The sequence below is a fragment of the Aphelocoma coerulescens genome, chromosome 24 (assembly GCF_041296385.1).
Source record: "Aphelocoma coerulescens isolate FSJ_1873_10779 chromosome 24, UR_Acoe_1.0, whole genome shotgun sequence".
In the NCBI taxonomy this organism is placed as follows: Eukaryota; Metazoa; Chordata; class Aves; order Passeriformes; family Corvidae; genus Aphelocoma; species Aphelocoma coerulescens.
The window spans coordinates 3,923,834-3,947,778 of record NC_091037.1 but is presented as its reverse complement, the minus strand read 5'-3'; the positions used below and the strand labels follow the sequence as shown (position 1 = coordinate 3,947,778).

The window sequence follows — 23,945 nt, the reverse complement described above, 5'->3', positions numbered from 1 at the left end:
CAGTTCGGGTTCTCCCGGGGGTCCAGGTTTTCCCGGGGGTCTGGGTCGGGGGTCCGGGTCCGTGCTCTCAGTCCGGGCTCTCCATCGGGGGTCCCTGTCCGTGCTCTCAGTCCGTGCCCTCAGTCCGGGCTCTCCCGGGGGTTCGGGTCCGTGCTCTCAGTCCGGGCTCTCTCCCGGGAGTCCCTGTCCATGCTCTCAGTCCGTGCCCTCAGTCCGGGCTCTCCCGGGGTTCTCTCCCGGGGGTCCCTGTCCGTGCTCTCAGTCCGGGCTCTCTCCCGGGGGTCCCTGTCCGTGCTCTCAGTCCGGGCTCTCAGTCCGGGTTCTCTCCCGGGGGTCCGGGTCCGGGCTCTCAGTCCGGGTTCTCTCCCGGGGCTCTCTCCCGGGGGGTCCCTGTCCGTGCTCTCAGTCCGGGCTCTCAGTCCGGGTTCTCTCCCGGGGCTCTCTCCCGGGGGGTCCCTGTCCGTGCTCTCAGTCCGGGCTCTCTCCCGGGGGTCCCTGTCCGTGCTCTCAGTCCGGGCTCTCAGTCCGTGCTCTCAGTCCGGGCTCTCTCCCGGGGGTCTCTCCCGGGGCTCTCTCCCGGGGGTCTCCCCGGACCCCCCCTCAGCCGTTCCCTCACGGCCGCGCCTCTGCCCCGCACGCCCCGCCCCCGCGAGCGCGCGCGCCCCTCCGGCAGCCAATGGGAGGCGGCGAGCGGGCCCGGGGGGCGGGGCGCGGCCAATGGCGGGCGGGGCGGGGGCCGCGGCGGCGGGGCCGGGGCCGGGGCGGGGCGCAGGCGCGCTGGGTCCGCGCCCGGCGGGTCGGGGGTTCGGGGCCCGGGGGGCTCGGGGGGCGCGGGGGGCCCGCGGTCCCTCCGCCATGTGGCCGTGCGGGGGGCGGCGGCAGCGCCGCCTCGGGGGCATCGCGCTGCTCCTCGTCGTGCTGTGGCTGCTGCTGCGCAGGTGAGACCCGGCGCGGGGCGAGAGGCGCGGGGGTCACGGCCCGGGGGCGGCGGGGCCGGGGGGCGGCCGGCGGTGTTGGGCGGGGGGTGCCGCTGCCCCGCCGGGAGCAGGCCCCGCCGCCGGGAGCGGGGTTGGCTGCGGGAGAACTGCGCATGGATGGAACGGCGGCTCCGGTGGGGTGGGGGTGTGTGTGGGGGGGAGAACTGTCATTAACGTCATTAACGCAATTAAGGTCCGTGTCCCCCGCGCGCTGCCGGGGAATTAACGGGCTCGATAGAATCCCGTCTTTCCCGATCAGAGCTCCTCCGCTCCCATAATTCCTGCAGCGGAACGGGAGCGTGGGAAGGAGCGGGTAACGCAGCCGCCGTGCCGGAATTATCCACAGCTTTAAATAAATGTTGCACCTGATGTCCACAGGTCTCTTGTATGAGTGCATCCGTAAAACACTGTATCCGGAATAAACCACTGTATCCACAAGAAACTGCGCTCCGAAATGCTGTGGTTGTTGCCTCGCCCGCGGTCTGTGAGCACGGGGCTGTGCAGGGCAGGAGCTGGGAGCCGGCGCAGCTCGGAGCTTTCACTTTCCTCTGGCCAGAGGATGCCCAGAATAGACAGCAAAGCCCTCCGAGGTCTCAGTGGATCTTAGGGATTAGCGGCAAAGTCCCTTGTCCTCTGGAGCGCGTCCTTTAGCATCAGCAAGGAACTTAATGGCTTTTTCCCCTGGTTTGGCTGTTTTCTTTTCCATCAGCTTTTTCTCCCGACTAGTCTGGATATGGGGTGGTTGAACACCAAAGCTAAATCTCTCTTGCAGAGAGGACTTCAGTCACATTTGTGTTTTGCAGGCATGAACAGCGTGGCTGTTTGGTTTAGAAGTTAATTGGGACTTTCCTTTTCCATTTTGCACTTCAAATTCCATCCTAAAAAGTCTTATTCCATCTTATTGGACTAACTTGTCCAATTCAGTTTCAGAGTCTCTGCTCTGGGGTTAGTTGGTAATGGAATGGTTGAAACAGACTTTCCCGAAGCAGAGATGAAATCACAGAATCATAGAATCCTGAAATGGTTTGGATTGGAAGGGATCTTAAAGATAACCCAGTTCCACCCCCTGCCATGGACAGGGACACCTTCCACTATCCCAGGTTGCTCCAGCCCTGTCCAGCCTGGCCTGGAACACTCCCAGGGATGGCTGCTGTGGGGTACAAAGAAGGCCAGGAACCTTGAACAAAGCAAAAAAAAATTATTTGCAACCTGTGCTATGATTACAGAAGTGAGAAGGAAAAATCTGCTGGGAGCTATAAATTGCTTTCAGGAAGCAGTACAGAGCCTGGGTACATTTTAAACTGTGGCAGTCCAGCTCAGGGCAACAGGATGAAGCTCTGCTGAGTCACAGAAGTGGTTGTTTTTTTTCCCTGAGGTTACTTGGACAGATCCTAATGAGAAATGTGGATTTCAGGATATCTAGGATAATGTGTTGAAAATACTGGGAGCCTGGGAGCTTCCTACCAGCCCTTCTTGGGGAGAAAAAGCACTGGAGCTGGGGAGTTTTAAAGTAGGAAACTGGAAGGGAATGTGCCAGGTTAGTTATGCCTGGGATTAAGAAGATGTGCTTAAGTGATTAGTTTATTTTTATCTGGCTGTGTGTGCTTCCTGAGCACAGCCTTCATTCTGGCGCCAGTCAGCAGCACTTCTGTGTGCAGGGGTAATTTAGGGCTCTACCTAGCTCATAAACAACTTGGAAACTCTTTTCCACCCTAATCTTTAAAAACTGGAGTTTTGCATCACCAGACCCCTTTGACCCTAAAATAAGAGCAGATGTAGCTGCTGGTTTGGTTTGCCAAAGTTACAGTCTGTGATTTAGCAGCATAGAGGGGCGGGTGGCCATGGGGTATCCTGTGTGGGGCTTGAGAACCCCGTCCCTGCCTGCTGAAATTCCTAGCAATTCCTTGGGAGCGATGCTGCCATTTCCCAGCCTCACATCACCATTCTGTCGATGTACCTACTTTTCTCATGTAGATGAGCGTTTTTGATCCTGTTCTTACTCAGGCAGTCCCCCTTTAAGTGTGGCAGATTGGTGTTTTGTGCTCATTTCTCCTACCTGAGCTGCACTATCATCAAAACCTGTTATTATTACCCCACCTTCTGCGTGAATACATCACAGTCTCCTTGCTCAGCACTGTTTCTGTGAATGGCTGGACAATCAGTGTGAGTCTCCTTGTCTGAAGGCAGTGAATATCTAATCTGGCTTCCTTTTCCAGGTATTACCCCTGCCTGCTGCCGGTTGTTTCAGAGCCCTGTGAGAATGCTGTGCTACTCAGGTACCCTCTGAGCTTGTCAGCCAGCCCGTGCAGTACCCTGCAAGCCTTAGATTTAGCTCCTTTGCAGTCTCCCTGCCCTGTCAGAGAACAGGCAGGCTGCTGGTTAGCAATCCCTGCAAGCCACGAGCTCTGAGCATCCTCACCATCCTCACCCTCTGCTAACAACTGCTTTACACATAGCATAGGCAGCAGCTGGAGGCTTAGGTGTTCCTCTCTTCTCTCACTCTGATATTTCTCCCAAATGTGTGGGTCATTCTTGCTTTCTGGAGCTGGGAATTCCTTCCTCACATCTGGCTCTGATAAGGAACAAGCTGCCATTGTCTGACTCTCTGTGCGTTCAGAGCTGTGCCACTGGAGTGGTCTGATGGAGGCAGTGACACTGCTCTGTGTCTGATGGAGGCAGTGACACTGCTCTGTGTCCAGGCTTGTTGATAAAATGGGGTTTTGGCTCAGCCAAAGTGAGCTGGGGAGTCTGCAGGGCCGTGAGTAGTGCAGGAGGTGACCCAAGAGGAGTGCTCCCCCCGGTAAGTGCTGAGGAGCTGCTCTCCCCGTGGCTCTGGTTCCTTTGGCAGATGACATTTTCAGGATTAATATAAGCAGTGATGTGGGTAGAGGTAAGTTTGTGGTGGCAGCTGATTTAGTCTCTCCTGGGTAATGAATATAATCCAGGGGGCTCACTAAATTGAGGAAAAGGTTCTCTGTTCACAGGGAACAGGTGAAGGGGTTTTATCTTTTCTGTGCCTTGAGTTGGAAGATACCAGAGTCCCCAAGACATTCAGGATGGCAATACTGAGATGCAGGTGCTGTTGGAACATGGATCTGGAAATCAGCCGTGTGCCATCCCACTGCAAAGCAGGGACATCCTAAATTCCATAAATTAGGGAAGTGCTTGTGAGTACTGGGAGTGAAAACTTCCCCATCCGTGATTTTGGCAAGTGACTTTCGTGCTCTGTGCCCGAGCAGTGTCAGTTGTAGAGCGTGGCACAGTGGCTTGGGCGTTCAGGGGGGAAGCTGCCACTGAAATGAATATTGAATCCACATTTTGGGAAGATCTTCCAGCTGCCTTAGAGCCTTCTGAACAATCTTTGTGCTCTGTATGACCAAGAGTGTGGTTTGCTTAAGAAGCAGGAAGGTCAGAGCTGCTCCTGCTGGGTGAGGTGGAACGAGGAGGACACATTTCTCCCCCAGGACTGGCTGCTCATATGTCTCCTTTTCTTTTCCAGGTTTAACTGGAGTGAGCTGACCCCTCTGGGGCTATGGGGGAGGACCCTGGGCTTGCAGACAGAGAACTCCCAGTTCCTGCTGGAGGGGATGCCCTTCCGCATATTTGGGGGTTCCATGCACTACTTCCGAGTGCCCCGGGAGTACTGGGAGGATCGGATGCTGAAAATGAAAGCGTGTGGCTTAAACACTCTCACCACGTAAGTGTCCTCCCTGCCCAAGCCTCACAGGGACCTCACCAGTGGGACTTTATTATTAATTCCAGTGGGCCATAACAATGTATTTCCATACTTCTTATTGTGGGAAAAGACACAGGAAGGAATAGTGGGGTCTCAGGTTTTCTTTAAGCATCCCATCCTTCACCTCCACTGCCCTCGCTCTGCCTTTCAGGTACGTGCCGTGGAACCTGCATGAAAAGGAAAGAGGGAAGTTTGACTTCAGTAAAAACCTGGATCTAAGGTATGTGGCACAGACAGCTCTGTTATTAAATGCTCCTGTTTGGAGGGGACGGGGTGTGTGGGTTTGGGTGGAGATGTTATTTCCAGCTGTGCCATGATCAGGCAGTGGGGATTCGTTCCTTCCCCTGCCTTCTGGAGTCCTGGGAACTTAGTTCAGCATGAATCCAGTATAGTTGCTTCATCAAGCAATTCCCTTCTGGTTTGGCACCTAAATTTCATGGTGATTGGAGTATTGGGAGTGGGGGTTCTGCAGGCAGGCAATAATTCCTCTGTCTGGATCCCCAGGGCCTTCCTTTCCCTGGCAGCTAAAAATGGACTGTGGGTGATTCTGCGCCCTGGACCTTACATCTGCTCGGAGTGGGACCTTGGGGGTCTGCCCAGGTGAGTGTGGAAATTGTTCAGTTCAGGGAAGCATGAGGGAAAAACAAATCCCAAGCTCCTGATCACACAGTCGAGGCTCCTTCAGAGCAATTGCTTTGGAATGGCTGGCTGCTAGATGGAGATATTTGTTTCCTGGGTCCCCAAAGCAGGTGAATACTCATTACCTTATTGAGCTCTTCTAAATTTTTTTTTTTGAGTGTTTAAAATAATAATTGTTTTATGGTATAATGGTTACAGCAAGAGAATAGAACTGGGAGGACCCATCTTGCTGGTGCACCTTGACTCTGTATAACATGAACAGGATTTGCAGCTCGGTGTAAGAATTTGCGTCATCTCAGCTCCTTTTGAAAAGCCCTGCTAGAAATCTGCATTATATGGCTGGCAGTAATAAAACCCCACAACTTTTCCAGCCTCCTGTTGTGTTTTTCCCTGAAGCACATAGCTGTAGGAGGCTTTGAGAGCACTGGGACTTGCCTGGTTCCTGGATCCCGGTGGAGCCAGTGCTAGGTTATCACTTGTTTTCCTTTCCTGCACAGGGCACAAACCTCAGTGCAGACACTTGGGGATTATTTCTTTGAACCTTTCCACGTTTCACTTGCCTTTGGCATCAGAGTTCAGGTGTCAGGGACTTACTCCTGAGAAAGAGCTCCTCATGGCCAGAGCCAGAAGCCACCTCCACGTTAGGTTATGAGAAGTGCCTCTGTTTTCACATCACCCATGTGTTTTTTTTATCAGACAGGTTAAAAATTCTAATAAAGAGCCACAGTACTATTCTCATTTTACAGCTAAAGAGGAGCTGATTTTTTTCTGAGTCAAAAAAGCTTCATTTAGCATAGAGGAGTTAAGTTTTTTCAGACCTTTGAAAGTATTTTAGTTAAGGCCTCATTTTGCAGAGAAAAGGAAGACATAGCCTCATTCCTCTTAAATTGTTACAGCTTTATGTTATTCTGCTCTTCAACAAATTGCCCTTTTTTCTGTTAACTCCAGACAGAGCTCAGCCTTGTAAATCAGCAGTAGAAACAATGGCAACAACTACAGAAATCTTTGTTTTGAGAAAGGATTGGGTTTTTTTGAAGGAGCACTTGGTTGTAGAGTGCCCTTGGGAATGCACGGAATTCACTTTGGAGCGGTAAGATTAGCCCTTGCAATATTATTGCTGGAGGTGATGAAATGAGTTTAGGCCTGAAATGCAGAACAAAAAGAAGAGGAAGAGATTGGGAATTGGAGCCTGGATTTATTTACAAGTGTGAGTGAGGGACACATGGTGTAATTCACAGCTCGGGGTGCCACAACTGCGCTGTGGGCTCGGCCAGGTGACACCAATGATCCCTGGTGTGACTTGATGTCACTGGGTGAAATACCTCTGCTCGGCTGAACAGGACACTCTAACACATTCCCTCTCCTGATTTCCACAGCTGGCTGCTGCAAGACCCCGAGATGCAGCTGAGGACAACGTACAAGGGCTTCACAGAAGCTGTGGATGCCTATTTTGATCACCTGATGCCCGTTGTTGTCCCTCTCCAGGCAAGCAAAATCCTTTTCCCTCTCCAGGGGTGGGAATGGCTGCACAGAGCAGGGTGGGCTGTGTGTGACAGCAGCAGGGTGAGGCAATAACAAATGTGCCAGTTTTGCTCCAGGAATCGGCACAGGCTGTAGTTTCCTGTGTTGGTTTGGGAGCATGGGAGGGTGGAGCTGAGTCCATCTGACACTGGTGCATCTTTCCTGCCAGCCACTGTGATTTTGGTCCCCGTGCTTAGAAATCATGGTGAACACCTTCTTTCTCCCTTTTGTCCCCCACAGTACAAGAAAGGAGGTCCCATCATTGCAGTGCAGGTGGAGAATGAATACGGTTCCTATGCCAAAGACCCGAACTACATGACCTATGTCAAAATGGTAATGGTGGCATTTTACTCATTTCTGTGTCAATCTCTCACATAAATCACCTTCCATACAGTGTTTTTCTGTATAACTTTTGAGTGTGGTTTGAGAGACCCTTGAGAGTGTTAGTGCCTTCCCCAGCTGCATTTTCCTTGCATCTTTCCTCCTGGAGTGGAAGAGTTGGCACACAACCCTCTCAGTACTGATAAATGTGGGCTATGTCTTCCAGAGAAGAGGGTGATAGGGAGCTGGGGAGTGTCTGTATTGTAGAGCTGGTCTTGAAGAAGCTGTCACTTGGGGGTCCTGTTTTGCCTCTCTTAGATTTGATAAAGGTTTCCCTTTGCTGACTTTTCCTGGGAGGAAAGTTGATGGAAACAAGCCACCAGCACGCTCCTAAACTTGTGTAATTTGGGGCTCAGCGTCAGGCAGGTTAATTTGCATAATGCCTCCCTTAGCCCTGTCAAAAAGAAATTAAATTGTGCCCTGGCTGCCCTGAGTGAGTGATAAGGAGTTGTCCCATGCCCAGGGAGGCTGGATTATCCTGGTGGATCTCACAGCAGTCTGACCTGTTTGTTTGCCCCCAGCACAAGTGCAGGCCAGGCAGATAACAAGATCTGCAGTGTCTCTCACAGGGTTTGTTGTTTAATTTCTTCTCACTGAACGCTTAAAGGTATTGCTGTGTGTGAGGGGGGTCACCCATCTGATCTTGCTCTTCTGCTGCAGGATTATGGGATCCTTCTGAAACCCTTTGGGTACCCCAGCTGCACCCTGAGCACCCTGAGGCTCAGGCTGTCCTATTGCTCAGGGTGTACAGAGGCTCTTCAAACCAATAAATCCCATGGCAGGAGTGCTAATCCCCTTAGGGCTGTGCCAGCTCCTGCACCGACTCCATCTCGTGCAGTGATTTAATTCTGCTTACAGGGCTAAATATGAAGTGTGCATACAAACAAATTAGAGATAATGCCAAGCAAGTGGTTTTCAGAACCCTAAATGAACGAGGCACAGAGATTCTGGGGGTCTGAACAGCCTGCAGGCTTGTCCTTGCTTTTCCATGGCTCAGTGAGGAAAGAGCTTGTGCTGTTTCAGATTTGTCAGGGCAGATTCCCCTGCCAGGCCTGTGGGTGTATTTTTGCAGTGCTGTTTCATCATGTTCTGGGATTGTGTGCAATTTACATCCGAGGAAGTACAGAATAGTGGTTAGAGATGAAAATGTGGGAAAGCAGGATTTGCAGGGCTTCGTTTTTGGTTGGAGTGGGTTCTGATGTGAGGTGGGGCTCTGAGTCTTTGTTCTGGTTTGTGGCAAGGTGGTTAATTCACACCTAGCATCCATGAGCAAGTTGCAATATTCTTGGAATTAATATACTCAGTAAAAAACACCCACAGCTCACACAAAACCTCAAATCCTTGTGCTTACCTCACTCTTTTGGGTGCAATGCCTTTGCCTTCCTAAAAGTGAAAGCCATGGAAGGGTGTTTGGCATGACCCTTCCCACACAGAGCTGAGCTTCTATTCCTGCTTCTCTGCTGCACCCTTGGAGGCATTTAATGTGTGGCAGCTCTGCTGTTTCTCCATTTTGCATTTACACTCAAAAGGAGGGGAAGAAACTTAATATTAATGCAGTGCTCAAAGAATTACCTTAGTAAAATTGGTTAGAAGTTCCAGGTCCCTCAGCAGCTGAATTTTGTCCGAATCCAGCATCTGTTCAGGTCTAAGTTTGGTGGTGGTGGGTTGGTAAAGTCCCCAGGTTGTCCTGGCTCTGGATTGGGTTTGTCTGTAGCCTCTGTGTTGCAGTGTTTCTCTAATGCAGACACTGTGCCGTGCCCAGGTTTGCTCTTTGTGCAGGCAGGGGCCATAAACAAAGGGCTTTATCCCTTTTCACAATTAGTAATTTAGACTGAAGAGACTGAAGCCTTGTTCTCAGAGCTCGTGGGAGCTGGAGGAATGACTTCCAGTGCAGATACAGTGAAATGAGTGGTTAATTAACAGCTGAGGTTTCCTGAGCTCTCCTTCAAACATCAGCCACGGTTCTGTTAAGAACCAGCTGCCAGGGAACAATCCTAATGGGAAGAACCTTGTGTGTGCAGGTGGATTTTAAAACCTTAGAGTGCTGTTTCCTCCAGTGCTGTTACATTGGGGAACAACTAAATTCATTGATTATTGAAAAACATTGGTACCTGAGCTGTCCTGTGATGGCATTCCTTGGAAAATCAGCTCTTTTCACCTCCCTCTGTCAGGCAGTCAGGAAGGCTGAGCTGCTTTTCCTTTCCTGCTTCCACCTGAATCCCTCTTTTGATGAAAGCAGAGAAGCTCTTTATTAAATTGATCTCAGAAGCTGAAATCCTGAAGTTGGATGCATCAGTGAGAAACCAATCCAGCTTTCTAAAACAAAATAATACTTTCCAGTTGTCTTTAAGCTGGGAAAAGTAGGCAGGGAAGCTTCAGGAGGAATGGGAGATGTCACAGGGATAATATTTCATTCCAAGCCACTGCCAGTTGCAGGCTGTCCCCACAGAAGGTGATACTGTAATGCTTTAATATCCTAGGAAGTGCTAAACTCTGTTAACACAATGGTTTTTGCTCTTTTTAACCTAGGCCCTGTTAAACAGAGGGATTGTGGAGCTGCTGATGACCTCAGACAACAAGAATGGGCTGTCCTTTGGCTTGGTGGAAGGAGGTGAGTGCCTGTAGAGGTGAGGGCAGGCTGTGATCTCTGGGGAACGTGGCCTTGGAAGGAAAACAGGACATTAATTCACCCTCTGCATGCACTGAGTGTGTTCTGTTTGTGGTAGCAGGGACCCCTTGGCTGGATGGTGCACCCCAGGACAAATCCAGGCCCTTCCCAGAAAGGTTTAGAGTGGTTTATTTTCCACATGAAGTGCGACATTGTGTGAAGGATTGGGCATCTGTACTTCCCACTGAGTCAAGAGATGGCAGCACCCAGCATTTCTTAATGTTTCACCAGACTACAAGGCTGAAAATGCTTCGTTTCAATATTTATTAAACAAGTTCCTCAGCAATTACTAACAGTAATAACTCATTCCTAAGGTAGCTGCTTTGCAATTAAAAAGAGAAGAAAAAAAAGTCCATTAAAACCTTGATTCTGAATTCTACATTTAAGCAGTAAGTGCAGCAGTAGTTTGTGAGGCAGCAGCATCTTCTCAGCAAGCTTATTTTGGGGTGTAAAACATTAGGCAGGTAAAGGAGGATGTCAGATGTGCAGAATGCAAAAGGATGCCCATTGCCCTTTTACAAAGTATAATTCTAATAAGTTTTTTAAATGCTGCTTAGCACCCTCCTCCTTTTCCCTGGGAAGAAATGGAGGTGCAGCTGCTTGAGTTTCACTGAGCCCTAAATCTGACTGTTTGGGGCACTGATTCTCAGAATTCCAGGTAATTTCAGCTGGGATTTACTCTGCCCTTGGCCTCTGCTCTCTCCTGTGTTCCTGCCAATTGCCTGAGGTGTGATTGCTCCCCCAAATTTGCAGGGTACAGTCTTTGAGTGCTCCTGTTATCACTCAGTCATAAATAATGTTTATTTTCCAATCTCAGGCATGGAGGTGATTAAAGGGAAAGACTTTCCCCTCCTTTTTTTTACCTCCTTTTGCTTTTCCATGACAGTGTGAGAGGGATAAATTCATTAACTGAAGTCATGGGCCTTCACCAGCCCGGTGATGTTGTCTTTTGGATTTTTTTGGGTGCGCAGCAGTTTTCAGCTCTGACCACACAGAGTCACTCTCTGCCTGCCACAGAGCTGTCAGGAGAAGGGATGCTGTGGAAATCTCTGCCTAGCCCTGATCTCCTGAGGGAATGTTTGCTGCCTCAGAGCTCCTTCTTGTTCAGAGTCGTCTTTCCCAGCGTGTTCGTGCCGGGAGCTCTTTGATCCCACTCTTGGATGTCACAACAATCTGCTCATTACAGCCAACGTGTTGCTGATCAGATGTGTGCAATAACCAGGGCTCCAAGTGGAAGAGCAGCACGGTGGTGAGGACAAGGCTAAAGGAGAGGCCTGTGAATCATTCCCCATCCCTGGAAGTGTCCAAGGCCAGGTTGGACGGGGCTTGGAACAACCTGGGATAGTGGAAGGTGTCCCTGCACACAGCAGGGGCGGGGATGGGATGAGTTTGAAGCTCCCTTCCAACCCAAACCAAGCTGATTCCAGGAATCCCAAGCTGATAAAGGCCTTCTGGGAGCTCATGGGAGACAAAATAAAGCCTCTGCTGCGCCTGCAGGCCGTGGCTGAAGGACCATGGTGGGACACGGTGTTTGTGTGTGTGGAAAGAACATCCCGTGAGCATGGTAAATAAGGCTCTGGGGAATGGTTCTGTTTTCCATGGTGTGCTGCTAGTCTGCATGAAAAGCAGAGCTGGGCACGTTCTCCTTCAGCATTGCCAGCTACTGATTACATCAGTGCTAAATCCACGTTTTGTTTTGTTCTCCCTTCATGTTTTCTGTGCTGAATTCTTCGGCTCAGGCACTACATAGGTCAGCCTATTAAAATCAAGGTATAAATAGTGAGAAGGGAGCTTTTTCTTCTGTAAATATTCTGTTTGAAGTGCTCTGCCTGACACAACTGGGGCTGGGTTTGATACCAGCTCTCTTGTTAGAAGTCAGTTTTTAATGCCGAATCACATCATCGCTGCTGCGTTTGCAGAGTTTGTTTGGGAGAAATATCAGCATAACCAGGGGCTGGGAGGTATGAAAATGGTTCAGGTGTGTGCCAGGGGCTGGGACACTGATCCCAGATTAGTGTGTCCTGTCCTGCTGGCAGGTGTTCCCACTCCAGAGCCTGAGGAGGGGCAGGAGCACAGAGAACTCTTCCAATTCCAGTTCTCTGTGGTTCTCTTGTCCTGTGGTTGCTCTCACTCACCCCCACAGACATGACAAGCTCTAGGATATTGCCTGGGTAGGGATTCCTGCAGCTAAAGCCTGGGAGAGAAGTGTGGCATCCAGACAGGACTTTCTGATAAGTTTGCCTTTATGTGGTGCCTTTTAAGTGGGGATCTCCAAGTGCTTTACAGGCTCTGATTAGAGCTGCTGACACCCCAGGAGCTGTTCTAGTGCTCTGTCTCTAATATCTCTGCACATTAGAGCTGAAAGATGGCCTGTGAGTATTCCACTGTGTGCTGTGGTCCACGTGGATTCTGCATACCAAGTGAAGGCTTTGATGGGAAATTCCTGAGTAGGTTATTTTGGGGGTGCAGAAGGTGTTGCAGTTCCCTCCTGCTGGGCTGCTGCCTAAGGAGACATTTTGGATGAGTCTAAATTAATACATTTTTCTTTTCCCACTAGCACTGGCCACTGTTAACTTTCAGAAACTGGAGCCTGGGCTACTGAAATACCTGGACACAGTACAGGTAAGGTGCACAAACACTTTGTTGATCCACATTTTCCAGCACTAGAAGTGAAGCACTGCTACTCTGGTTGGGATTTGTGTGTTGGTTTGGGGCTTCTTTCTCATTAGGGCAAAACATTAGCTTTAGGTTGGTTATCTGGTAAATCTGCATAGCTAAAAGCAAGCAAAGCAAAAAGGCATAAGCATAATTTTCGATTAAGTTCCATATTCTTTTTATACTATCATCTAACAAAAAATCCTGCAATGCTACTGATTCCCACACTGGAAGTTCACAGTCTTCTGTAGGTTGAGTGCAAGATGTCAGGCAGAGGTTGTGATTTCTGTACAGTTCACAGATCAGGAGGAATCAGGGAGGGAGGATTTAAGTGTCGTGTTATCCAGCACTCTTTAGAAAGGCTTTTCATCCAGCTGTGCCCTGTGTTCATCTGTTAGGGGTTAGGCTTCTTCTCACATTCAAGTGTTGGTACCCAGGAGCATCCCAGTTCACAGTTGTCAGACCTCTCTCTTGAAGTTCCATCATCTTTTTCCCCCGACTCTTTCACCCTGATGCTGTGGGTGCTCTCTGCAGACTGCTGCTGTGCTGCAGCTCTGTCTGTGCAGTGTGATGGGTGTTCATCCCCAGTGCCTCATTCAGGGTAGACTTAGGAAGTTTTAGTGTGTCACTTGAGCTTCTTTAACCTCTCCCCGTGCTGCCAGAGGTGTGAATCAGGGAGGGAATTAATTAATTGCCTAATGAACATTTGGTGTGAAAAGTGTCCTGATTGTTCTGAGGGAGTGGTGAGGGAATGGCAAGTTTTGGGGTTAGTGACAGGTTATTTCTCTCTTTACACTCTCTGTCCTCTTTTCCCGTTGCCCTGCTTGCTCCAGATGAACGATGTGAGCAGCTGGGATCTGCCCCCAGCCCTGATCAATTCTCTTCTCACCTCTTCCCCTGGCTTTTGCCTGGCTGTGGAGGGAAGCCTTGCTGGCAGGCTGGATGTTCAATCAGCATTCATTTGTTTTCTTTTCCTCTACTGGTAAAAGAGGCTCTGCTGGAGGTGCTTTCACCTCCTTCAGGTCTTCCAGAATTCCCCAAACCCTGCAAATGAATAGAAGGTGGCACCTTCCCCACCAAATGAATGCAACACAGCCCCAAAAAAGCAGCTCCTGCTTTGCTAGACTAATTATGAGATAGGAAGTGTTTGTAGGGATTATGAAGCTGTTTTGTCTTTTCCTTGTTATGGATTTTTCTTCCAGAAGGTGACAAAATTCCCTCTTTGGTTTACTGGGGATGGACTGATTAAATGCATCTCCTAGAGCTGGAACGTTTAGATGATTACAGGCAGTTGTTTTTGTCCTAATGAAACACGAGTTTCTTTAATGCCACTTCCCTCAGCCAATTCCTGTGGCATCAGATAAAGCCCCTATCACACAAAGGGCAAAACAATCTGGAAATAGAGCCCACGAGGCTAGAGGGGCAGCCAGGCCGAGCACACATTGCCCTGTCCATGTGATGGGGCCGGGGGGGATCCCACAGGGAGCTGGCAGGCAGTGACAAATGGGAAGCAATTGCTCTGTGTGCAGAGCCTTTAATGAAGACCTAATTCCTGCAAATTCTTCCCTGCTAGCACCATATGCAGCATTAAAAAGGCATTAAGCAGCTCAGGTCTGCTGCTGTACCTTGGCAAGCACTGGCTGCCCTGCACCTGCAGACTCTCAGCTGGCAGTGGCGTGGCAGATAAGCAGACATTTATAAATGTGTGTTTCTAGCAAAAGCTAAACACTGACAGTTGGTTTGTCTGTTTGCTACAGCTCTACCAAGCAGCAGCATCCAGAACTGTTTGATAGCACCTGATTGTGTGCTCTGTGCTTTGTGACTAGCAGAGGCACAAAGCTTTGCTTGCCTGTTCTGGGCATTGCTGGGCCACAGCTCCTTGTTCCTCACATGCCCAGAGCTCCTTAGGTGCCAGCTGAGAAGAAAACACTCCTGTAAAATCATGTCCCCACACTGGGTTTGAACAATGCTTCTCTAGAAAAAAGGGGTGAGTGCAGGAATGCCCTGAATCCATTTTAACTCTGTTTTTCTTTTGACACAGAAAGACCAGCCAAAGATGGTGATGGAGTACTGGACCGGGTGGTTTGATAACTGGGGAGGCCCTCACTATGTCTTTGATGCAGATGGTGAGCACCAAACGCTGTTCTTGTTGGACATTTTGTGGTGAATTTAAACCCCTTGTGAGTGCAGCACCTCCTCCCTGGTTTAAAAGCTCATTAGGAAGGCTACAGTAAAAAAATAAACCAACAATTCCAGAACCCCCAGGGCATCTAAAGAAAATAAACCAACAATTCCAGAACCCCCAGGGCATCTAAAGAGCGGTGAAAACAGAGCTATAGAAAGTTTTAAGGACTCTCTCATCCTCCTGTAATTGTCTGTGTAATTGGGTCATTAGTGTGCTCCTTTAGGAGTCTCACTGAGGAGTCCTTACAACTTTGCTGCTTAAAAGCCAAATTCCTGCTGGAGGCTGTGAGCTTCACCCCTTTTCACCTGGAGGAGAGGATATTTGAATGTATTAATGCATCAGGAGATGTGCTGCCCTTCCTGAGGGCAAGGTGCAAATCACAGCACAAATCACTGTGACTGCACGGGAAGGACAGGGAGCAGAACGTGTCTGATTTGAATTCCTGGCCCAGATTTGTGGTCTGTGGCCTCCCTGGCACTGCCCTTTTTTTGCAGAGATGGTGAATACTGTAGCAAGCATCCTCAAAACAGGAGCATCCATCAACCTCTACATGTTCCATGGAGGCACCAACTTTGGCTTCATGAACGGGGCTCTGGAAGCTGATGAGTACAAGTCAGATGTCACCAGTTATGGTGAGTTTATTTTCCCTGCCTTGCCTGTGCAGCTCTGACTACCCTGGGTTAGTGACAGTCACCAGCAATGCTGAGAATAATCAGCACGACCACTTTGTCCTGGAGGGATGAGGTGGAACACAGCTCAGAAGCAAATACCTGTCTAAAAAGGGGCTTTTGTTGGTGTTTCCAATTCCCAACCCACTCCAGGATGTGGGAGATTCCTTTATTCTGAATTGTAATTAGAGGTGTAATTAGATGATGACTTGATTTCTCTTCTTTCTAGGGAGAGATGGTGATCCAAGACACCATTTTTTAATTTTACCAAGTGAAATTGTGCCATAAATCTCTTTTCATCCCAACAGCCCTTTGTTAAAATGGTTAATTTGTTCAAATGGTTGACTTCATCCTGTGTGAAATTCTGGATGTGTGCAAATTAGATCTCCGAAAGCGTGTTGCTCCTTGGTGAATGGCTCTTGTCTAAATTAAGGAATTCTGTGGCTCTTTAGTGATGTTCACTCAGATTAAAGTGTACAGACTTCCATACTACAGACAGTGCCATGAAAATTGTGCCTGGGGCTTGCATTTCTTGCGTGAAGCCATCCCAGAGCTGCTTTATGTTTTCAAAACATGTGCTGCTTTTCCAGATTACGATGCTGTGCTGACAGAGGCTGGAGACTACACATCCAAATTCTTCAAGCTGCGACAGCTCTTCAGCATGGTCATTGGTAATTACAAACCCAGGAACCAAAGCACTGCTCCCCCCACACTGTTACACGAGGGAATTGTTTAAACTGGCCCTTCTGCTGCAGCCCTGCGGCTCTGGGTTGTTGGGAATTAAGGATGGGAGGACCAAAGGAGGTCTGGAGGGATGTTGAATTTGTGTTGTCTGAAATCATTGTTCCATCTTTCTTTTTGCATCCCAGGCCAGCCCCTTCCTCTGCCTCCCATGATTGAAAGCAAGGCCTCCTACGGTGCCATCCTGCTGCACCAATACATCTCTCTCTGGGATGTGTTGCCAGCACTTTTACAGGTAGTGACACCTCTTTTAATGCATCCCAGACCTAAAAGGCATCAACTTCCAGGTGCAAAAGGCAATTTGTGCTCTGCCTTTTTATCCCACAAGGATGAGGTTGGGGATTTTTTTTTTTTTTTTTTTTTGCCAAGGATATGCAAAAGCAGCAAATCTTTTATCTTGCCTTTTCCACTGCGACTTGTGTTCTCTTGGAATTGCGGTTTTGCAAGTCCTTGGCTCCTTTTTCTTGCACTGTGGTGCAGCTTTCTTAGGGTCAGGAGGGAATTTGGGTTGGAGCAGAGCTCGGGAGGCTCTCACCTGTGGCAGCGTGGGATACCTGCTGCCTCTGCGTGGTCTGTCAATGTGAGAGGCCACTCCTGACGTTCAATTTGCTTCTCCTCTGCAGCCCATTAAGTCAGAGTTCCCTGTGAACATGGAGAATCTGCATCTGAACGACAGCATTGGGCAGCCCTATGGATATGTGCTCTACGAGACTGTCATTTTTGGGGGTGGCCACCTGCACACCAGGGACCACGTCCGGGACCGGGCACAGGTAGGGGCACAGGGCTCCTTAGGCACTCAACTCGCCTTGGGTGGAGGCAGGAAATGGGGGAAAACACGAAATTTTAGATTAGTTCTGTGATTCACTCTTTGCAGTTCTCAGCTAAGCCTCAAGCCTTACCGTTTCTAATTAAAATTCCAGTTCCAATCTGCTAAAACTCGTAACATGTTTAAACATCAGAATGTTGAATGTTCTGAGAATATTTTGATTATTTTATTCCCACCTGAACTGAATCTGTGACACAGTTGTGGACACTTGAGTTCTAGTTTCAAGCAGAGACAATTTCTTCCCCAAATACAGCTGGAGTGATCTGATTATGACATAATTGATGAGCAGTTGCTCTGGTCTCCTGTGCTCTGTTCTGCAGGTGTTTGTTAACACCATGTACGTGGGGGAGCTGGACTACAACACAGTGGAGCTCTCCATTCCTGAGGGACAGGTAACTGCTGGAGATTGCTCAGGGTGTGGATAACAGAACCAAGGTTGCTAAAGAGGGAGAAGTCTCAGAAAGGCACCTCGTCCTGACTCAGACTAGCTTGGTGCCTTAATCAAACACCATCTCACTAGTGGAATAGTGGGATTTCACTGCCGTTTTATGATTGAAAACTGGGGTTTGAATGCTTTTCCGTGGAGAAAATTCAAGTTATTGTAGTCCTTGCTGCACGAAATTTGCCAGCCTTCTTACCTCAGCCACAACATTGAGTACCTGTACCCTGTTCGTGCAGACTAAATCCACGCAGGTTTCATCTTCCTTAGCACAAAGCAGGTCTAAAGGGGGTTTGGAGGGTCTTGGATCTCAAATTAAATGAGGGGGAATGTCTCTCTCTAGCTCTGAGAGCAGTTTTACCCTGGCAGAAGTTGGCACTAAGAACAATGTACTGACTGAGCACATTCCAACAGAGCTGTGGTGGCTCTAGGAGCAGGTGAGGGGGTGGATGCACTGGTTGTTCTTAAGGCTTGTGGGAGAGTTCATGACATGAGCCTGTCCTATGTCAGACTCCAGTTCTGGCTCTGTGGGTGATACCAAAATGGGGGTTAAAAATTCAAGAGAAAATAAAAAAACAAACCAGAAAGCTTCTGTGCAAAGGCTGCGAGTTCCTCACTTTTGGCAGCAGAGAACTTCAGGGTGGATTTATAAATCGCAGCTGCCAAAGGTCATGGTGCCACTTCCCCTCTTAAACAGCTTCCCTGGCCTCTGCTGAGGCTGGTGCAGGACCTGATGCTTCTCCTTGTTTGTTTTTAGCAGGGCTTCAGGCAGCTGAGGCTCCTGGTAGAGAACCGTGGGCGCGTCAATTATGGGCTGGCACTGAACGAGCAGAGGAAAGGTGGGTTTGCTTCTGTGCTCCCAAACTCTCCCAGAGACTTCTCAGAGTGTCGATGCTGCAGAAGTGTCTGTGTGCTGTGCACAGAACCAGCTAAGGGCCCAGTACAGCTCTCGTGGTGCTGGTCAGGACTGGGAGTTGGTGGGAAATGGTGTGAGGGAGGGAGTGTGTTAAAAAACATCCTCACCCCCTGTGTGGAGTGATCAGAGGAAAAGCAGTGGCTGCTCAGTGCCCTGCACCAAGGTTTATTTTATAAGGGCATAGCTAAAGCCAAGGCTATCAATGAATCTGGCTCTGCTCTAGGTTTCCTAGGTGATGCTCAGCTCCCTTGCTCTTGCTCTGTGAGCATATTACTTCAAGGGAGGGAAGGAAAATACCTTTTTTAATCCGTGTTTTCCCTTGGGGGTTGATAATTGCATTTAAAAGCTCACACAGTCTCAGGAGGAGGGAACTGCATCCCCTTGAGCAGAATTGACTGAAATGCTCAAGCCTGTCGCACACAGTGGTGGAGCTGGAAGAGGTTGATTCTGTTTTAATGGGGAGCTATGTGCAAAAGCTCTATAAAATAGATTAATGGAGTTAGGCACATGACTGTATTGATTTTATTTAATGCAGAAAAGTTCTGTAAAGCCTCAGTGCTGCCTCAGCAGCCTCAGTCCTGTGATTAGGAGGCTGCATTAGAACCCAGGCTTTGCCTGCTTCAGGGAGAGCAGCTTTAACAAAAAGGTGCTAAGGTGACTGACTTATTAAGGTGCCTTAAAATCCTGGGATGGAAAGCCCTGGAGCAGCTCTGGGTGCCAGTGCTGGCCCATGTTTTATTTTGCTGTGCCTGTTACAGAAGAGATTGACTGCTTTAAAAAAATCTGTGCTTGGTCAGCTCACTAAACCCCAACAATCCCAGCAATGCCCCAAGTGCTGCCTGTCCAACACATCCCAGTGTTTTCTGCTGGGAGGGGGTTTGGGGCCCTGCTGAGTTGAGGGAGAGAATGGAGAGGCCGAAGTTTAGTAATGCTCCCCACTCCATCTGGATGAGCAATGGGACCATATGGACTCTAATTCCATTGCAGAACGTGGCTGCTTTCCATCTCCTGCTGTTCCACAGATTCAAATAGCAAAATCCATCAGCTTTAGCTGCTCCTCAACTCTTCATTACCTCCATTGCTCTTGCAGGCTTAATTGGTGACGTCTTCTTGAATAAAACCCCCTTGAGGAACTTCAAGATTTACAGTTTGGAGATGAAACCTGCCTTCATGAAAAGGTTTGTGGGATTTAAACTTCTTTTTTTTTTTTCCTTCCTCATTTGAAACCACCTGTTTTTCCAGCAGTGCAGTATCTGACAGGGAGCAACCTGAGGTAACAGTGGGGAGGTGGATTTTTGCACTGATCAGTTCCTCGCTGATACCTTTGCCTGAAATAGTGCAGGAAATGGTGCCAGCTGATCCATACCATTATTTAGGGAGAAATCTAATCCCACTGTGCAGGATTTAAAGATTTCCTTGCAGCAGGGTTAGATCAGGTAGGTAAAAACCAGGCTTACCCAAACGGGAGGATCCCCACACACCCACACGTTGGAAATTTCGGGTCTTTCTGGAAATTACCAATCTGGCTGATATATTTAGTAATTCAGACTGGCGAGGGATAGATTAATTCTAGAAAGCTACTGATAGTGCATTAACAATCCAGATGGCTCCCTCTCTTTTATGTTGTTTTGCTTTAATTCAAGGAAGGAAATCTAGCAGGGGGATGTTGAGGAGCCTCTGTCAGCACATACAGAAAACCTCAGCAAGTGTTTCAGGCAGCAGATGCCCTATGGACTGTGGCCACAATCCAGAGACACTCTTTACAGTGATGTTTTTAATACCAGAAAGCAACTTATGTGCATCCCCCGAGATATCACAGCTGCCCCATTTTGTGTAGGAGGGAGAGAGAGGCCACGTTAAACTGAGATGGCTTTTAAAAGGAAAAAAGTCCACATTCAGAAATGTCTAAGGACAGTTTTACCAGGTGCTGGGGGCTACCTGAAGAATTCTTACTGATGGGGTAACTCACAGCCTTTTGGACTGCAGGGTGTTAGAGGAACATTTCCAGAGAGGAGCATTAAAGCAAGTGAGCTGCCATGCCCAAACAAAAGCAAGATTAGTCACCACTACCCTCAGCTCCTGGCTGCTGACCAGCAGCACTGAAACACAATCAGCTCACAGTCTCCTCGGGGGAGGAGGGAGAGGAGTGTTGTGAAAGGAGCTGTCACAGGCTTTGAGTTGAATAATTCAGTGGCAGCCAGGCTGCACTGGATCAATAACTTCCCCCAGTCCAAGAGATGCAGTTTGTAAGGGTTGGAGGGAGCATGTCCTGACAGAAGCTCAAGGCTTCTGTGGGATTCTACACTCCTTATTTCCTCTTCTGTTTGTGCCCTGCTCCCAAATTGTTGCCACAGGTAAGAAATAATGTCAGATTTCCCCTAATTACTGCAACCTTGCAAGGACGTGTTTGTGTTCCTCGACAGGAGCAGTGGCAGCAATGTCTGGTTTGAATCCTGTCAGTTCTGCAGCTTCCTTTAGCAAGCCACAGACATTTAAAGCACCCTGGCAGATCTGAAGGATCCTCAACAACCAACATGAAGCCGAGCTTTTATCCCAGAATGGTTTGGTGGAAAGGGCCTTAAAGATCCTCTATCCCACCCCTGCCCTGGCCAGGGACACCTTCCACTATCCCAGGTTGCTCCAACCTGGCCTTGGACACTTCCAGGGATGGGGCAGGCCACAGCTTCTCTGGGCAACCTCTGCCAGGGCCTTACCATCCTCTCAGGGAAAAATTTCTTGCCAGTATTCCATCTACACCTGCTCTCATCCAGTCTGAATCCTTTCCCCCTTGTCCTGTCACCACACACTCTTGTAAAAAGCATTTCCCGTCGCTCTGAAGCATCAGAGGTGGCGACAGCCCCAGCTACCCTTGTCTTGTACCCTGGCTTGGCCTGCCAGGGATGTGGACCCCGGGGACAGAGGCAGGTGGCCCCAGTGCCCTGTGTGAGCTGTCCCTCTCTTGCAGCTTGCAGCGTGTGTCTGGCTGGAGCACGGTCCCGGATTATTTCGTGGGGCCGGCGTTTTTCCGTGGGAGGCTGTGGATAGAGCAGCAGCCACAGGACACCTTCTTGAAGCTACAGGCAAGTCCTGGTTGTTTTTAATCAAGGTTTTTAAAGAGCTGGTTTGAGAGACACTTGTGCAACAGCTCTGACTGGCCTCTGTGTCTGTAGTCTCCCCCTCTCTTTTAGAGAATTATTCTGAGGGGCTGCAAGTCTCCTCCGGGTACTTCTGTTCAGTCTGGAGAGGTCCTGAAGGGAAAACATGTGCAGTACTGGCCCTGCAGAGCTGCCAGTGACCACTTCAGTCTTTTTTTACTGGCATACAGATGTGATTTTCTAGTTGCAAGGAGTAATGGGCACAGAAAACAATGGAGGCCCTTGTTTTATCCCTGTCTCCTCAGTGTGACACGGAAAGAGTCACTTCTTTGTGGCCATGGCATGGGAGTGAGCATTCCTGTCATCCTTCTCTGGGAGATTGCCTAGACCTTCAGATGAGATTTTAAGTATTATTAAACTTCCTCCTCTGATTTCCTTCCCTTAGAGCCAAGGCTTGTGCCCATCTTACTGTCCTGCTCACTTTCCCATTTATTGGGAGAATCATATTTGTTGCAAATCAGGCCAGCCAGCAGCAATTCAGTATTTCTGTCATTTGGGAAAGAGGTGAGGGCAGATATTCCATGCTTAGGAAGGAATAAAGGCCTGTCTGTTCAAAGGGATGAAATTTCCTGTACGAGCATGAATCACAAATTGCACGTTTTTTGAAAGCTTTATCCTCTTAATGAGCACATTAAGGATAACTCCTGTTCAACAGGGCTTGTTTAAATGTTCCTGGCTGCAGGGACTTGCACAGGGAAAGCAAGCAGAAAACTTGCAGAAAGTGGCTGGAAAGAATGCAAGTGTGAAAGCAGATTTGGTTTCCTGTGGGGACGCTAACGAGGCAGCAGAGCTGCATTGGTAATTCCGTGTTCTGCCTTGATTCCAGGGCTGGGAAAAAGGAGTGGTGTTTGTCAACGGTCAGAACCTGGGAAGATACTGGAAGATTGGACCTCAGGAGACACTTTACCTTCCTGGGCCCTGGCTACGGAGAGGGGGCAACGAGGTGAGAGGCTCTGCTGGGATTGCCCTTTGCCTGTTGGTGTTGTTAAAGATCCGTGTCCCAAAGAGCCAGACGTGCACAGGACATCAATTATCCTCCCTGAGCTGCACAGTAGAGGGGAAGGACAGTGCTGTCTCCTAAGACCTGTGAAAATGAGGGAAGGTGCTGCTCTAAAGCTGGCTCTGGCTCTGACAGCCACTAAGGGGTGGCAAGGGTGGCAGCTGAACTACAAAGCTCTGCCCCAAGTTGGAAATGGAGACAAAGCTGATGTGCTGCTGCTTCATTCCTGCACCACGTGGTGCCGAGGCAGAGTCTCAGTCACTGTTCAGATTCACACTGACCGATGTCTTTAAATGATGCTTCCTTCCCCTCCTCCTGAAAATATTTAAAGCCCCCCAGGCTTTGTAAGAAGGGGTTTTCTCTCTCCCTGTGCAGATTGTCATCTTTGAGGAGCGCACGGCGGGACGGATCATCCAGTCCGTGGACATCCCGTACTTAGGACGGACCCAGTACGTGGACTGAGCAGAGCTGCTTTCCCATGTTTGGCTCATCCTGAATATTCCTGGTTGCATGTCTGGGGACGTGATGGCTCAGCACTTGGGCATGCTAATCTCCACTAGAGCCAGGATTTGCCCTCTCAGAGGAGAGGCCGGCCGGAGGAAGCAGGGCCGTTGTTCCATGGATGGATGGATGCAGCAGCTCATTCCTTGGACTACTGAGAACCCCCAGCCTGGATGGCTGCGCATGTTCTGGACCATCTGGTGGATGTGGGGGAGTAAAAAGGTGCTGGAGGCAGGTGAGAGAGAGAGAAAGAACTGAAGCCATCTGAACCGAAAGCTGAGCTCAGCTTTCCAGGGACTTTCAAAATGTGCTTTCGCTGGCCTCCTCGTTTTTATAATTAGGTAGGGAGAAAATAGTTGCTGAACATGTGAGTAATCAGGTGTGGAAAACCATTTTGGCGTGCTTTGAGGCAGATTTTAGCAGGTCTCTCTGCAAAAAGGCCATTATGTGTTCCTGTGTTGGAGGCCAAGGTGGTTGTCAAATGACTTTCAATTTGGGGTTTTTTTTCCACTAAGTTTTGCTATGGAGGTCGTCTCTCTCTCAAAAGGAAAAAAAAAAAAAGAGTTTTAAAAAGTGAAATGTGTTTTGTCTTCTATCAAATGTATCACTATGTTTCAGGCCAGGCAGGAATGAGAATTTCCAAGGAGGAGAAAAGAACAAGTGAGTCCTCCAGTCCTCTCTCCACTCGTGCTAAAGATGAAATTCCCCCTTGGAAAATGAGCAGGAATCAGATTTGGGCTGGGATGGAAGCAAAGGGACTACAAGTAGGAAAACTCATCCCTGCTTTCTCCTTAAAGCTGCCCTGGGATCTTGGGTCCTGGTTTCTTTTTTCTTTTTGTCCCTGTAAACAGAAACTCGGGATTTAGGTAAACATGACGTTCTTTGAACTCACCAGCTCCAAGGCACAGAGGAGCTGCAGCCTCCTTAGGGAGAGGAA

At 49.1% G+C, this 23,945-nt stretch overlaps 1 protein-coding gene across 5 annotated transcripts; it reads left to right on the top strand.

Annotated features, from left to right (window-relative positions):
• Positions 1-847: 847 nt before the first annotated feature.
• Positions 848-23,566, top strand: LOC138098330 (beta-galactosidase-1-like protein 2). Of its 5 annotated transcripts, none has more exons than XM_068994814.1 (20): positions 848-938; positions 3,194-3,253; positions 4,477-4,674; positions 4,865-4,933; positions 5,218-5,313; positions 6,729-6,837; positions 7,114-7,206; positions 9,784-9,865; positions 12,480-12,544; positions 14,619-14,703; positions 15,257-15,394; positions 16,021-16,101; positions 16,300-16,406; positions 16,795-16,941; positions 17,318-17,389; positions 18,197-18,275; positions 19,443-19,530; positions 21,318-21,432; positions 22,334-22,450; positions 22,883-23,566. In XM_068994814.1, exons 1-20 carry the CDS (start codon positions 856-858, stop codon positions 22,967-22,969), a joined length of 1,971 nt encoding a protein of 656 aa, XP_068850915.1. In that variant the 5' UTR covers positions 848-855; the 3' UTR covers positions 22,970-23,566. The 5 variants fall into 5 exon arrangements, with proteins under 5 accessions (XP_068850915.1, XP_068850914.1, XP_068850919.1 ...); XM_068994813.1 differs by having other exon boundaries at positions 18,194-18,275; XM_068994818.1 differs by lacking the exon at positions 3,194-3,253.
• Positions 23,567-23,945: the final 379 nt, after the last annotated feature.

Coding starts and splice junctions, on each gene's coding strand:
- LOC138098330 (XM_068994813.1), top strand. CDS start 856: ATGTGGCCGTGCGGGGGGCGGCGGCAGCGCCGCCTCGGGGGCATCGCG. Junction 3,254..4,476: donor GAGAATGCTGTGCTACTCAG/GTACCCTCTGAG, acceptor TTTCTTTTCCAG/GTTTAACTGGAGTGAGCTGA. Junction 22,451..22,882: donor TACGGAGAGGGGGCAACGAG/GTGAGAGGCTCT, acceptor CTCCCTGTGCAG/ATTGTCATCTTTGAGGAGCG.